Source organism: Hypanus sabinus, chromosome 11, assembly GCF_030144855.1.
Source record: "Hypanus sabinus isolate sHypSab1 chromosome 11, sHypSab1.hap1, whole genome shotgun sequence".
Taxonomy (NCBI): Eukaryota; Metazoa; Chordata; class Chondrichthyes; order Myliobatiformes; family Dasyatidae; genus Hypanus; species Hypanus sabinus.
Window position 1 is genome coordinate 21,596,893 of NC_082716.1, and position 16,968 is coordinate 21,613,860.

Sequence of the window (16,968 nt, forward strand, 5' to 3'; positions counted from 1 at the left end):
AAAGGCACTTTGGAAGTGTTGGTAATTACCCCAGGCAAGGGGAGATTAGTTACTCGCTTTACAACGTCACTTTTCTTTTTATAACGTTTGGTACAGACAAGTAGCCCAAATGACCAGCAGTATGTCGGTACGATGGGTAAAGTCGCATCCCAAAGCCGTTGGGCCTCCTTAACAACTTTTGATTGTTCCCTCAAAGAAGCTGACCTCGAGTTCCAGTCCCGTTCCCATCCCACTCCCCGTGAATCCCTGTTTTCCGCGGAACTCCGCCACCCACGCCTTTCAGCTTGTGACTAAAATGGTCCAGTCTTTATTTTTAAACAAATAGATAATTTTATTTTTAAAGCGCACAGTTCACTTGCGGTGCGATGGGCTATTTTGGACCATTCCCTCAGCTAGTGCTTGTTGGACCCGGACCCCATCCCACGCTAAGAATACCGCCACGCTCACTCGAGAGAGGAGCTGGCTCCAAACTAAGTGGAAAGTTCCCATGACAACCTCTCCGAGTTATTTTAAGTATTAACACTGCATGCCAAACCAAGCAGCGCAAGTTGCCCGATGTCGCGCGGATAAAGGAAACTCCAGGCGTGCAGAAACAAGAAGTTAATGGCTCAGACTGAATGGCCAAAGAATCACACGCGGCCGCTTAGAAATAGAGACGCGGTCCTCCCAGCTACAGGTGACACACAGGTTGACTGGAAGTCAAAACCTCCTTAAAACACGGCCTGATATAAACAGCCCCTATTCACCGCTCCTCCAGATTCACGGCCGTTGATGTCTGGGACCCTACAATCTCAGAACTAGTAAAACCACGTTAATTTCTCTTGTCCCGCTCTCCGTTAAGAAATTCCAAGTCCGTACCTTGAATCCAATGTAGGAGCTCCGGTAGAAACAACACAGGGCTGCCGAAAGTGTTCTTAAAATGCTGCATCTTTCAGTCATGTTTGAAGACGTTGACAACCCGTTAACTTTTTTTTAAGCAGCAGAGAAGACTGCTGGCAAACGGGACTAAAACTCTACACAGTATCTGACAGCTAGCGAGAAGCCCATTACCGAGACCGCCAGCTCGATGTGTCTGGGAGTCTTTCTTAACCGCTCGTCAGCTTGGAGTGCTTGCTGACGAATAAGACTGTGAGGCTCCTTCTGACAGCTCCCCTCGGCAGCCCATGTATGGACAGCAGGGCTTCTCATGTGATTCCGGTACTAAATACTCTCCTCCGTCTGGGCGCAGACTTCAGCAGAGAGACTGTTAATGGCATCCTCTCCCCTCACTCACCGTGCCAGTTAGTCGCGGCCTTACCTGGAATACCATTGCGATGAATTTCTATTCTCTGCCGTCAAAAAGTCTGCACTTATAGTAACAGACACTCCCGTTGTAACATTGAAAATTAATTACTGGATTCACTCATCCAAATTATACAGAATACGCCTTCCCCATCATTAATGAAACAACTCCTGGCTAATTGCCAATTGCACGCATTTGAAAGGTCCTTTAATATTGAAAGTGCAAACTCCCAGTCCTGGGAACTAACTACCAAAAAAAAAGCTACCCTAACTGAAGAAAATAATTACTAGCGAGGTGTACCGCAGCCTTGCATGTTTCAAATTTTCCCTTCTAACTAATCATTAACACACAGCACTCGCAGAGAACGGCAGGGTTCAGAAAGATCAAACTCGCAGGCAGGGAAATGTCAGCGTGTGCCCATTCGGTATTAGGAATGGATCGCGGTGCGAGTGACCTCATCCCACAGCCCAGACCCTCACCACAGACTGACCCGGAGCACTGTTCGGGATAGAAACGACTCATCATCCGTTCAGGCAACACGTACCGACATCTCACATTCTCAAGTAAAGAAGTCGGAGTGAGCTGAGGCTTTATAAGGCATTTGGTCCGACAGCACACCACTCGTGCGTTATATCAAAGAAAAACATGCTGGATTTGGAGGGGGTGGCCAGAATGATCATGGGGATGAAAGTGTTAACATTTGAGAAGTGTTTGATCGCTCTGGGCCTGTACACCTTGAAGTTTACAAGAATGAGGAAGGATCTTGGTGAAACCTATTGAATATTGAAAGGCCTGGATAGAGTGGACATGGACATAGATGTTTAATATAGTGGGGGAATCTAGGATCAGAGGGTACTGTCTCTGAATACAAGGACCCTCCTTCAGAACAGAGATGAGTAGGAATTTATTTCACTATAGGGTGGTGAATTTGTGGAATTCATTGCCGCAAAGATCTGCGGAGCTCAAGTCGTTTCGCATATTTAGGGTGGAGGTTGATATGTTCCTGATTAGTCAGAGTGTCAAACATTACAGAGAGAAGGCAGAAGAATGGGGGTGAGAGGGACAATAAGTCAGCCATGATGGAATGGCAGAGCAGACTTAATGGGACAAATGATTACATGGTTTTATGATTTTTTTTCTCTACCGAGGTAACAACTGGAAGACCCATGTTACTCTGAGAACTTCTTGTGTTTTTATCCCCTATCAGCTTTCACCGGTCTCCTTATCCTAGGAGCACAGCTAAACAGGATGTGAAGTGATCCTGTACGGGCATTTAATGCCAACGATATTCTGGTGCAGAGCTGAGGAGGTGCCACTCTGTCAGACGGTATCCATCACGTTCTTGCTGTTCACCATTCTCAGGGGTGAGTGGGTTTTGTGAACAACATCAACACTCGTAAATACAACAAGGAATCACAATGAAGGGACTCAGCCCGAAACGTTGGCCTCCAAATTGCTGCCTGACTGGTTGAGTTCCTCCAGTATTTTATATGTGTTGCTCAAGATTTCCAGTGCTTGCAGTATCTCTTGTGTTTAAGAAATCCTTAATGTTCCTTTTGTAAATTTGTGTCTTAAAAATAAAATTACATGACTTTACTGATAATTGTTTAGGTATACTGTATATTCATAGAATATGATTGTTTTGATTGGTGATGTATTAAAATGGTTAATATGATAAAGGGAAAATGGTACATTTTGGCCCTCAGCCCATGATGTTGTTCTGACCTTTTCAGACGCTGGTTACTTTGGTATTTTAACTTCAAGTGGCATTTAATTGTGAAGCATTGAATTTTGATTACTGTGTCCATCCTCGGCTCAGCAGTGCAAGGCTAATCAATGAGCCTTCAATATTGTAGTAATTCTCTGAAGTAACTCTGTGTGTAGAAGTTACAGTATTGTACCTTCTAAGATCAATCTAACTCTTCCCCCCTACATAGCCCTCCATTTCTTCCATCATCCATGTGCCTATCTAAGAGTTTCTTAAGTATTCCTAATGTGTCTGGCTCTACCACCACCCCTGGCAAAATGCTAGCAACTCCCTGTGAAATGAATTTACGCCCGACATCCCTCTATACATTTCTCCAATCACCTTAAATTTAATTAAATTATGGAAAACCTGAACCTTTCTGATATTTTAAGTGTCAAGAATAAGGACCAGAGAAAAAATGGCCAGGAAAAATGTTGTCATACTGGGAATTGTAAAGCTGGGAAATTCACTTGAGATTTAGTGGTTGAAATGGAAACCCTTTTCAAATTCGAGGCTGGATTACATTTGTGGATAATGGAAAAAGGGACGGTCAGTGTAATTACAATTGTCTGCCTGCCTGATACTCTAAATTCATGGCCAGTTTCCATAGTGTAACTTCTGTAACAGTTAACCATGGAAATGCCTCATTAGAAATGGTAGCTTCAGGGCAGGTGTTCTGGGAAATCATTAAACAATGACTCATTCTTCTAGATCATTAAGTTCTGCACAGCAGCAGCTTATGCAGGTGAGTCTGAGACAGGGGAGTCCCACATCAAGGCAAGTGTTACAGCTCCACGGAAATTTCAGACACTGGCTACTTTGCTTTGTATTTTAATTTCAAGTGGCATTTACTTGTGAACATTTGGTACCCATCTCTGCACAGCCGTTTAAGGCCCTTCAGTAATGCAGGAAGTCTCTGAATGCAGAAGTTACAGTATTATGCCTTCTCACAGCTACAATCTCCTTAATTCCCCATCAGCTCACAATGTTTCTTGAACAATGGATTCCGGTTAATTAGGCTATTGGTTGATTGCGACAACCATTTATTTGGGATGACTCTTAAAGAGCTAAAATTAAATCGAGAAAATAGCCGGGATTCCCTTTGTGTATTTGGGACCCTATGCCACTTAATTGGAGCAGGAGACTGTTGCCAGTTTCTAACTAGCATCAGTTGCGTGCACTTTTTTGGCCGTTAGACACTACACTGTGCTTAGAGTGACCACTTTTTAAATAGCTTCAGATGCATGTGTTTGTGATAGTTGGTAGAAAATCAGCAGTACAGCAATTCGGATCTGTTTTGCTCACTATGGTTTTAAGCATTCAGGCTTGGAGATGCCAGAAATGGCTGGGATCAAAAATAAAACTAGTGAAAATTTCACCACTTAGTTAGGAATTACAAAGGTATCAACAATCATCTTAAATGTTACAATGAAAGTGAAGATTTGGAGGATGCAGTCATCAAAAACACTGTATGAAGATAGTCCATTATCTGCACCTGGTGTCTGTGCTGATCTTGTTCATTTACAATCAAATGAACACAGCAGATGAATTCTTCTATACACACTAATACACAGTTTTATAGCACCTGTAGAGGCATTGGCAGTGTTTCTAATTTGTTCTATATTTCATTTAAATACATAAATTGTTACTCAGTTAAATGGCAGTATGTCTTTTTTATACCTTTGAAATGTTTCCATGAAACTTCAGCTAATTGGGGCAGCTGCTAAATTCAGGCAAAATGTACAGATCCCGATGTGTCCCAATTAACCAGAATCCACTGTATTTCCTTTCCATTCTTATGATGAGGCAAACTCACATCTTTTTTCATATTTGAATTGATAACTCTAACCTGCTATGTGAATGCATTGTTGTTGTTAGGGTGCAGCATGTAATGTTGCTGCCCGACAGTTCCAGTGGCCTGGGTTCACTGCTGGCCTCCAGTGATGTCTGTACCAAGTGTCCTTGTGACCATACAAAATTTCCCTTGCCAGTATACTCCAGATCTCCTCCCACATCTCAATCCTGGTGGTTGGTGGGTGAATATTGAACAGTAGAGCACAGTACAGGCCCTTTGGTGTATGATATTACACTAACCCTTTAACCTATCCAAGACCAATCTAACCCTTCCCTCTCACATAGCCCTCCATTTTTCCTTCAGCCACGTTCCTATCTAAGAGAGTCTTAAATGTTCATATTGTAACTGTGTCTATTCACACCTTCAGCAGTGTGTTCCATATACTTCCCACTCTCTCTGAAAACAATCTCCCTCTGACATCCTCATTGTACTTTCATCCAACTATCTCAGAAGTATGACCCCTCGTAATGCCACCCTGGGGAAAAAGGTGCTGGTCATCCACTCCATCTATGTCTCCTACCTTATCAAGTCACCTCCCGTGCTTCTTCACGCCAAAGATAAAAGCCCTAGCTTGCTCAGCTTTTCATCATAAGACATGTTCTTTAATCCAGGCAGCATCCTAATTGATCTCCTCTGCACCCTCTCTAAAGCTTCCACCTTCTTCCTACAATGAGGCAACCAGAACCGAATACAATACTTCAGGTGTGGTCTAACCAGAGCTTCATAGAACTATAAGACCATAAGATAAAGGAGCAGAATTAGGCCATCTGGCCCATTGAGTCTGCTCTGCCATTCAATCATGGCTGATCCTTTTTTACTATCTCCTCCTCAACCCCAGTTCCTGGCCTTCTTCCTGTAACCTTTGATGCCATGTGTAATCAAGAACCTATCAATCTCTGCCTTAAGTACACCCAACGATCTGGCCTCCTTAGCTGCATGTGGCAACAAATTCCACAAATACACCATCCTTTGGCTAAAGAAATTTCCCCGCATCTCTGTTTTGAAAGGGTGCCCCTCTATCCTGAGGCTGTGCCCTCTTGTCCTAGACGCTCCCACCATGGGAAACATCCTTTCCACATCTACTCTGTCCAGAGCCTTTCAACATTCTAAAGGTTTCAATGAGATCCCCCTCATCCTTCTGAATTCCAGCGAGTACGGACTCAGAGCCATCAAACATTCCTCGTATGATAACACTTCCATTCCTGGAATCATCCTTGTGAACCTCCCCTGGACCCTTTCCAATGCCAGCACATCTCTTCTAAGATGAGGAGCCCAAAACTTCATAATACTCAAGGTGAGGCCTCACTAGTGCCTTATAAAGTCTCAGCATCACACCCTTGCTCTTGTATTCTAGGCCTCTTGAAATGAATGCTAACGTGGCATTTGCCTTCCTCACCACTGACTCAACATGCAAGTTAACCTTCAGGGTGTTCTGCACAAGGACTCCCAAGTCCCTCTGCATCTTAGATCCCTGTATTTTCTCCCTGTTTAGAAAATAGTCCACACATTTATTGCTACTACAAACTGCAACATTACCTCTTGGCTCTTGAACTCAATCCCCCAATTAATGAATGCCAACACACCATGCACCTTCTTAACTGCCCTATCAACTTTTGTTGCAATTTTGGACCTTAAAATCCCTTTGTTCCTCCACACTGAACTGGCTGTTTATCCTCAGGTGTTAGGAATGTTAGGTGAAACTTAAGTCCATTTGAGATGCTATAGGTGACAGGGAAAGTAAGTGGGAGAATGGAATTGCTCGAAGAGTTAGCATAGACTTAATGGGCCAAATAGAATCTGATTATTAATTTTCACAGATGCTGCCTGACATGCTAAGTAGCTCCAGCATTGTATGTGTGTGTACCTCTGGAATTTCCAGCATCTGCAGAATCTCTTGTGTTTACTCCTTCAGTGGTGCGAGAAATGAGAATTATCAATACTGAAATGACAGTGAATCTGCCTCCAGCAAAATCCCTACAAACAACAATGGAATAATGTTCAAGAGGTGAAAGAAAAATGCCTCAACATACCATGGACAAGAATTTTCAAGTTCATGGTCAAATGAACACCATTTACAAACCTTGGCCATCGAAGTACAGGATAAAATTATTGACTAACATGCCATTCTTTGGCTGAAAGCAGTAGAGCTGTTTTACACAGTATCGCTACTTGACTGAATAAACTAGGGCTAGTGCCAAAGAAAAAGTTAGTGAGTGTGCCAAAGTTCAGGAAATCAAGGGAGAGGTAGGTCAAAGTCATTGATGAAAAGGAGTGTAGACAAGCATTTCCAATATTTTAGTACAAAATGTTACAGAAAGAAAAAAAGATAACAAAAGAGGTAAAACATATGTGATTAAAGAAAATGGAGGAAAACTTCATGGGAAAATTAAATCATGAAAAAAATCAAGATCAACATTTATCATAATTTGTTTATGAAAAATAACTCCACAAATAGAATCCCAAATATTTGGGATGCCCAAAATCACCTAGCAACTACTCAAAACTGTCCAGTTGTTACAGGCAGCTGTGTTATCTGGTAAGTCATGTGTATATAAAAATTGCCAAGACATCCAAGCCTGGCCAACAGATGTCCCAGTTGAATTCCAAACTGGCACTTAACTGGAATAGTGTGAATAGAATGAATGACTTGTAACATATGAGATCCAGAACACAAATTAGTGACCAGCTCACAATGTTCTTCAGTTAGCGAGAGGGATGCTTGTGTTTTGCCAGTATCAAATATAAAAAGGACAGCACAATTTAAATCTGTCCTTGAAACCAATCCTAGTTGGCCAATAAGGGTTCCAGTACCTGGTCCATCCTATAAACAACAAGCAGTGTAAATAATGGACCACTATTGTCTTCTCCTATTAGATTCAAGTTTCTGGGTTTCAACATCTCAGAGGATCCCTCCTTGGCCCTAAATTATGTTGCAATCATGAAGAAGGCACACCAACAGCTATACTTTATTAGGAGCTACAGAGAGTTGTTATTTCACCAAAGACCCTAGCAAATTTCTACAGGTGAACAGTGGAGAACATTTTGACTGGCTGCCTCACTGTCTGTGCACAATATTAAAAAAGTTGGCAGGGTATTGTACACTCAGCCAGCTCCTTCATGGGCATAAGACCCCAGTCAATTCAGACTGGCAATAACTTCTCTTCCACAATCTCCATCAGCACAGGTGCACCACCAGGCTGTGTGCTTAGCCCCCACATTACACTTATTATCGTGTGGCTAAGTACAACTCCAATGCCATATTTAAGTTTGCTGATGACACCACTGTCTTTGGCCAAATCACAGGTGGTGACAAATCAGCAGACAGGAGGGAAATTGAAAACCTGGCTGAGTGATGCCATAACAACAACCTCTTACTTAATGTCAGCAACATCAAAGAGCTGATTAACTTCAATCAGTTAATCAGTGGAGGTAGTTGAGCAAATCCTCATTGGGGGAATCAGAGGTGGAGAGGGTCAAAAACTTTAAATTCCTTGGTGTTATCATTTCAGAGAATCTGTCCTGGACCCAGCATGTAAATGCAATTAGAAAAAAACCACAGTAGTGCCTCTACTTCCTTAGAAGTTTGCAAAGATTCAACATGGCATCTAAAATTTTGACAAACATCTACAGATTTGTGGTGGAGAGCACACTGAATGTCTGCATCACAGCCTGGCATGGAAACACCAATGCCCTTGAATAGAAAATCCTAGAAAAAGTAATGGATATGGCCCAGTCCATCAATTAAAGCCCTCCTCACTACTGAGCACGTCCACATGGAGCGTTGTCGCAGAAAAGCAGCATCAATTATTAGGGACCCCACCACCCAGGTCTTGCTCTCATCTTACTGCTCCCATCAGGAAGAAGGTAAAACAGCCTCAGGACTCACACCACCAGGTTCAGGAACAGTTATTACTGCTCAACATCAAGCTCTCGAAACACAGGAGGGAACTTCGCTCAATGTCACTTGCCCCATCACTGAACTGTTCCGACAACCTATGGACTCACTTTCAAGGACTTTTCATCTCATATTCGCAATATTTATTGCTTATATATTCATTTATTTTTCTTTCTTTTTGCATTTGCATGGTTTGTTGTCCTTTACTCACTGGTTGTCCACAATGTCGGTGCGGTCTTTTGCCGATTCTATTTTGGTTATTGGGTTTATTGAGGATGCCTGCAATAAAATGAATCTCAGGGTTGTATATGGTGACATATATGTAGTTTGATAATAAATTTACTTTGAACTTTGAAGCCACCTAAGATCAAGGACATCTTCAAAAGGTGGTGCCTTACTAAGGATCTTCAGCACCCAGGACATGCTCATTTCTCATTACTATCATCAGCAGTGGGTACAGGAGCCTGAAAACACACACTCAACGTTTTAGAAATAGTTTCTTGCTCTCTGCCATCAGATTTCTGAATGAACTATAAACCCATTAGCACTACATCACTATTCCTCTTTCGCAATATTTATTTAATACATATTGTAACTTATTGTAATTTTTATACAGCTGCCACATAACAGCAAATTTCATGATATGTCAGTGATAATAATCTTCTCCTTTGTCACTTCCTAGCTTCTACCATCATTCCCACTTTCCTCCTGCCTACCTCACCTGGATCCACATATCACCTGCCAGCTCTTGCTCCACCCCTTCCCCACCTTTTTATACGGGTTGTCTACCCTCTTTCTTTCCAGTCAATGATGCAGGGTCTCGACCAGAAACGTCAACTGTCCATTCCCTTCCATAGATGCTGCCAGACCCCCTGAGCCCCTCCCGCATTTTGAGTCCTGCTGCAGTGAAAAAAATTGAATTGTTTAAATACAGTATTGCTTGGATGCCTTGAAGAGGAAAGTAAACAGAGTTGGGAAGTACATGTCGATCTGGCACAGGGCAGAACCCAGACATTAAAATGACTTAGACTTATTGGGTGTGTTTCTTGCACAGTTCAATGAGTAATAATCTAATATCCCTGGCATAATAAATGTTTTTGTAAATCATGTGATACATTGTCTGGAAGGACCATGTTAATAGAAGACATACGTTTTTCACACTCCTTCAGACATCACAATACGTTTAGTATCCACTTAATTTCTTTTTAAGTGCGCTTATTGTGGCACACAGAAAACGCAGAAGCCAATTTTGAGCACACAGCACAAATTTCTACATCAGCAGAGTGATAATACAATAATACAAAGGGAGGTAATCAGTAACGTGATGGGAATCACACAGGAATTGGTCTGATTTCAGCAGAAGACACAGAGAGCAATGGGGCTGTCATTTCCAGGGTGGACTGGGACATGGGTGTTGGAAGTATAAGTGAACACAGGGGCTGGGATCTGGAGCAACAAGCTACCTGCTGGAAAAACTGCAGCATCTGCGGGACAAGAGAATCTGGTTGAAACCCAGCAGCTGGATAGACCATTGGTCTGGTTTCTGTCACCCCGTGAGTTGCTGATCGGTCACTTTGTGGCTCCAATCTGTCTTTAACACCCACTACAGGGTTCAGGGCACTGACTACGCCTTCTCCATGTGGCTACATAGGTTTCCTCCCACATTTCAAAGATGTTTGAGTTAGGGTTAGTGAGTTGTGGGCTGCTCCAGTATTTCTCGGAGCATGCTGGTGTGTTGACTCAAACAATGAACTTCACTGTATGTTTCAATGTACATGTGACAAATAAAGCTAATAAATTATGGTTTACAGAGAGGGGGTTCGCCTGCAGTGAATGACCATTGTAGATAATCACTAGTATTCTCTGCTACAGAGAATTGTGGACGCTGTCTCTTCACACGTATTTAAGGTGGAGATAGATACATTTTTTTAAAATAATGAGGGACTGAGGGTGATAAATATTTGGCACAGAAAAGAAGTTGAGACCTGGAGTAGATCACAGAGAAGGGAAGGGCATGCTTGAGGAGCTCATCACCCCTCCTGCTCTTATCTTCTTGTGCATACAACATCTTTAGCAACACAATTGGCAAAATCCATTGGTTTTGTTGACTATCTGAGGCCTCTGCGAGATGGCATGTTAACTGCTGAAGGCCATAACTTGTATTATTTGGGGCTGAAAGGGAAAATGGATCAGCCATGATGAAATGGCGGAGCTGAATTGATGGGCCAAATAACCTAATTCTGCTCCTATATTTTATGGTTATTTGGTCTTATTTGTTTAGAGATACAATACAGTAATAGCCTTTTCAGCCCAATGATCCTGTGCTGCTCAATTACACCCATGTGACCAATTAACCTACTAACCCATACGTCTTTGGAATGTGGCAGGAAACCCATACAGTCATGGAAAGAGTGTACAGATTCCTCGAACCCGGGTAGCTGGCACTGTAATAGTGTCACACTAACTGCTACGCTACCGAGCCGCCCCTTCCTTTGGCTGCTCTTGGCCTGAACTCCCAAGTCTTGTCCCTGGCTCGAGGACATGACAGGGAGCCGACTGAATTAATAACTTCAGGCATAGGAGGCCTACTGAAGTGACAGTTTGCAGGTGACAGTATGAAGGTAGACCACAATACTCCTCCAAGATGGCTGGGCAACAGGGCAGATGAGGTTCAGGGCATTGCAGACAAGAAGGAGTAGAACTCCAATAAGCAGGAGTTATATATGTATATATATATAACCCTATGTTATATCCCAGCAACATTTACACATTGCACAGTAGTATTACAAACTGCTTTCTTTGTTGGTGTACTCACTCTCTAACTATTCCTCTTCACTCACTGACCAGATATCCGCATATCCAGCCCAGTTTTACCTTGTCTGATATATCCCTCCTCTCCCACTCTCCTTCCCAGTTTTGATAAAGGGCCTTTGGCCTGAAATGCTGACTCTTGTTTCTCCTCCCACCGATGCATCCTGACCTGTTGTGTATTTCAAGCACTTTTTGTTTTAACTTAAGCTATCCAGCATCTGCAGGGTTTTGCTATACTTTCGGTTCCACTTCCTACTTCCCCACTGATGTGCTTGCCCATGGTCTCCTTGCTGCCACATTGAAGCCAGGTTTTGACGCAGGAGCATCTCCTCATATTCGGTCCTGGTAGTCTCCAAACTGACAGCATCAACCACGATTTCTGTAACCACTCCCCTCATCTCTTCCCTCAGTCTTTACTTTCCCATATCCCTCTGGCTCCCTTCCTCCTTCTCCTCTCCTATGTTGTGTATTTAATACTTCAGTAATATATGAGTAATATTGTAAATATATTGTTTAATTAAGCATTGTTTAAGTAATTCATTATGGGTTATATGTAAAGGTATGTGAATGGCATACATCATCATGCTACCACATCATACATGCGTGTCTTACTAAAAATAAAACTAAGGCACAATTTCCAGCTCTGTGTTTTTGCTTCCAATTAGTTTTATGATCTGGAGTAACAAAACATAATATCCTATACCGCCATGACCTGCCCATCACCCACACCTTCATCCTTCTGGTTTCCCCATTCCCGCCCTTTTATTAAAAAAAGATTATTTGTATCTGACATATGTACAATGAAACATACAATGAAATGCATCATTTGCATCAGATCAGTGAGGATTGTGCGAGGACAGCTCACTAACATAGCATGCCCAGAACAGAGCATGCCTACTTTATTCCACTGTCCTCTCCAATGAGATTCCTTCTTCTGCAGCCCTTTGCCTCTTCCACCTATCACCCTCCAGATTCTCACATGATTCCATTTCCACCCCACATTCCCACCTTCCCTCTCTCAGCTGGACTCATCTATCGCCCATCAAAGGCACAGCCTTCTATTCTGGCTTCGCCCCTTTTTTTGTTTCCACTCCTGATGAAGGGTCTCAGCCCAAAATGTTGACGGTTTATTTGTCTCCACAGATGCTGCCTGACCTGTTGAGTTCCTCCAGCATTGTGTGTGTGTGTGTGTGTGTGTGTGTGTGTGTGTGTGTGTGTGTGTGTGTGTGTGAGTGAGTGAGTGAGTGAGTGAGTGAGTGAGTGAGTGAGTGAGTGAGTGAGTGAGAGAGAGAGAGAGAGAGAGAGAGAGAGAGAGGACAATCTAGTAGCTTCACGGCTGCTATTACCAAGTGGAAATTTAATTTCAAATTTACTTAATTACTTTGTACTGCTGCAGTAAAGTTAACAAGTTTCACGGCATATGCCAGTGACATTAAACCTGATTCTGATTCTGACTACCTGAATTTAAATTCACTGCCTATAATTCTATTTACCAGTCCGCGTTATTGTTGCTGTTGACATTTTTTGAGCTAATATATTGGTAACATAATCTGTTTTCTCTGCGTACCAGACGTACCAGTCACTATTACTAAACAAACTATAATTATTTTCTTTATCAGTATTTCAAAGGGAACTTCAAACATGAATCAGACAAACATCAGAGTGCAGAAATGTTTGAATTTAGGCTAATTACATCCCTCGTTCAGTGCACTACAGTGGATGCTGTAACATAAACTGTGATAACTAAATTGGGAAGGGCTACACACCCAGATCACCAGTTGATTCCATGCATGGCTGGTGTGCCAGGAAGTTTTACATGGGTCCCACCCAGGCACTCTGTTACTCTGCTGAAACACACCACTTCCAGTTGCCTTATTGCTTTCAGATGAGAGGCAACTCCTTTCTCATTGAGGAAAATAACCCCCTGAGTAAAGTATCTGGTAAAATAGCTACAGATCATTACTTAAATATATTGGGAGCAGAGCTAATGAATGAGTCAATATATTGAGTCCATCTCTGAGCGATCCGCTCAATAACACATAGCCACAGGTTGATAATTGGATATCAATGTAACTTAATTAGTCAGGATGTCAAAGGTTGCGGGGAGAAGGCAGAAGAATGGGATTGAGAGGGAAAATAAATCAGGCATGATGGAATGACAGAGCAGACTCGATGGGCTGAATGGTCTATGTCACATGGGTCTTATGGACATGATAGAGAGAGGCTGACAATCAGAAATAATGCACCACATTACACACGTTTAATGTGTGAAGATATTGGTGAGTGCTTGCGTACAAGTGCATTTCACCATTAAGCAAGTCATCAGATGTGACCTTTGGCCATGAGCAGGGAAATTGCACTTAAATGTGAAATGGCAGATGGCTTAAGTGAAATAGTATCACTGGTGTGTCCATCCATCCAAGCTGCTCATTAGAGATTGGGGGAAACTACAAGATCCCAATTTACTTCACTAGAAGTACTATCTGCTACTAATGGAGGGAGAATTCCTCTGGGATATGGACTCCATTAATGCTACTCTTGCGTCTTATCATAAAATCAGTTTCTCAAACTCAAGGAATCCAACAGGGCAACAGCAAGACTTTATCTAGCTGGAATATTAAAATCTGCAACTGATAATGAATGTTGACCTGCCAGTGCGCTCTTTCTGATGCATCACTTCTCAGATCCAATCAAATTTCAGAAAGTAGGCTGACTGAATTTCAAAGTTCAAAGTTGAAATTAAATGTATTATCTAAGTGCACATTTGTCACCATATACTCCCCTGAGATTAATTTTCTTGTAGGCATTCACAGTAGAACAGAGAAATACAACACTGTCTCTGTCTCGTTCAACTGTATCAATGTATGGCTTGAATGAAAATTAAACTTGATTTGATTTGATGTTGAGTCAATGAGAAACTACACACAAAGACTAACACCAAAGTGCAAAAGATGACAAACTGTGCAAATACGATAATAATAATAAATAACTAAATAATACTGAGAACAAGAGTTGTAGAGTCCTTGAAAGTGAGTCCATTGATTGTGGAATCAGTTCAGTGTTGAGTTGAATGAAGTTATCTACACTGTTGTCCAACGAAATTGCCAGCACACCTCAGGGAGTTTGAGGAAAAATCTGTTCCAAGCATCAGTATGGCTCCAGACGAGACAAAGCTGTCTGACCACGAGGGAAGGGGGTTAAACAACTTTAAGGAATTACGTGCCAGTAAGCAATTCACCAGTAATAGAGGAAAATAAGAACAGTTCTGGTTGAAAGAAAACTTCTGATTTAAGAAATGTCTCAGGAATGTTCTTTGTGGCTCGGGGCAGTGGCAAGGTGCCAGATCTTTTCCATGTCACTGCAATTCTAAAAACAATCTATAAAGAGTAGGGAAGGTTCAAACCTTCCAGCACAAGGTCATGGCTAATTCCAAGATCCTTCAAAGTGCAGTATTCCACTGCAGAACCGGTGTACTGTCAAGATGTTGTACGCACATTGATTGTTGTGCCTCAGACTATAATACACTTCCAAAATTATGTTGCTACTAGTAGCAGCTTCCTTCAGGCAATTGGAATTGGATTTGGTTCATTACTCAGAACAACGAGGGGTGACCTGATTGAAACCTATCGAATGGTGAAAGGCTTTGACAGAGTGGATGTGGAGAGGATGGATGAGTCTGTGGTAGGAAAGTCTAAGAGCAGAGGGCACAGTCTCAGAATAGAGGGATGTCCATTTAGATTGGAGATGAGGAGGAATTCCTTCAGTCAGAGGGTGATGAATCTGTGGAATTTGTTTCTACAGGCAGCTGTGGAGGTCAAGCTTTGAGTATATTTAAGGCAGAGGTTGATAGATTCTTGACTGGTCAGATCATGAAGGAATAGGAGGAGAAGGTGGGAGATTGGGACTGAGAGGGAAGTGGATCAGCCATGATGAGATGGCTGAGCAGACTCGATGGCCAAATTCTCCTCCTATATCTTATAATTGTCACATGTACGGAGATACTTTCCAATATATATTATTTCTGTTTTGGCACCATTTTAGTCTATTCAATATACGTATACTGTAATCGATTTACTTATTTAATTATTTTTCTGCTATATTATGTATTGCATTGAACTGCTGATGCTAACAAATTTCATGATGCATTCCAGTGATTATAAACCTAATGATTCTGATAAAATGAAATTTTTTTTCTTACACCCTGCTCATACAGATCGGATTAAAACACAGTGCACTGAGGTAGAACAAGGTCAAACAGTCCGAGGCGGCACAGTAGTGTAGTGGTTAACATAATGCTTTTCAGTGCCAGTGACCGGGGTTCAAATCCCACCGTTGTCCTTAGGATTTTGCATGCTCGCCCTGTGACTGTGTGGTTTTCCTCCCACAGTCTGGAGGTGAGTGGGTTAGTAGGTTAATTGGTCACATGGGTGTAATCGGGTGGTGTGGGCCTGTTACCGTGCTGTGTCTCTAAATAAAATAAACTGCAACAACAATCTGGAGTAACAGATACCAAGGAAGTGCAGTGCAGGTAGACAATAAGGTGCCCGATCATAACGAGGTAGAAATGTATCTCTTCCCCTCTTTCAAGTCAGAGTGAAATGGCTGGTAAACAATTGGGGAAAATGAGTCAATTTAATGGAAGAATTTCTGTTGGAGCAAACCATGAAATCACAGGACAGCATCTCAAGCAATGAGATGAAATGACAATTTCAAATAAATTTTCAATTGCAGGCAGGAGTTCAAGTCACAGTTGAGTTCCTCTCAATGAAGTCAACTCAAGGTTGAATCTGCAATTGATCATTATCACTCAATCCTATAGGTTAATACCAAGATGTTTGATAAAGGGTTAATTAAGGAACACTCCCCAGAAAGGGCATATTATCAACTTAAGGGATATAGCAAAATATTAACTTTAGCAACAAATCTTTTAGACCTGAACATGGACTGTAGAGTAAATTTTAAATGCAGCTCTGGACAATAGGTTCCGAGAGCTGTGAACAGCAATTAATTGAAAAACCAGACAACGGGGATTAATATTCATTTTGGATGTCCGGAGTGTGGGTGCAAAGGAGGTGTGAAATTTAGATGCAATTCAACGGAAGCATTGTAGATACATTGTAAGTATAGAATTGTCCTTTTATCTTTAGCATATAAAATGTCATGGAATATTGGGTCAAACAGGCCTTTGCCTTCAGAGAGTGGAGTCTCATTTTATCGAATACAAGACTACTTCATATATACCAGTTGTGACTCTCTGGTGACTTTGTTCACATTACAACATCCCCTTACAGAGAAAAATAGACAATAGACAGGAGGTGCAGGAGTAGGCCATTTGGCCCTTCTAGCCAGCACCACCATTCAATGTGATCATGGCTGAT

At 42.0% G+C, this 16,968-nt stretch overlaps 1 protein-coding gene across 4 annotated transcripts in view; it reads right to left on the reverse strand.

The window, feature by feature from the left end:
• Nucleotides 1-16,968, reverse strand: part of bcar3 (BCAR3 adaptor protein, NSP family member) — a 111,810-nt gene that overhangs the window by 40,483 nt on the left and 54,359 nt on the right. Inside the window, exon 1 of one of the 4 annotated variants that reach the window (XM_059983929.1) lies at nt 1,298-1,459. The exons of 2 other annotated variants lie outside the window; for them this stretch is intronic. In XM_059983929.1, the coding sequence (XP_059839912.1) occupies nt 1,298-1,309 (12 nt within the window). In that variant the 5' untranslated portion in view covers nt 1,310-1,459. Of the gene's footprint in view, nt 1-858; nt 1,268-1,297; nt 1,460-16,968 lie in introns of those variants that run through there. One more of the 4 variants, XM_059983928.1, reaches the window with a different exon arrangement.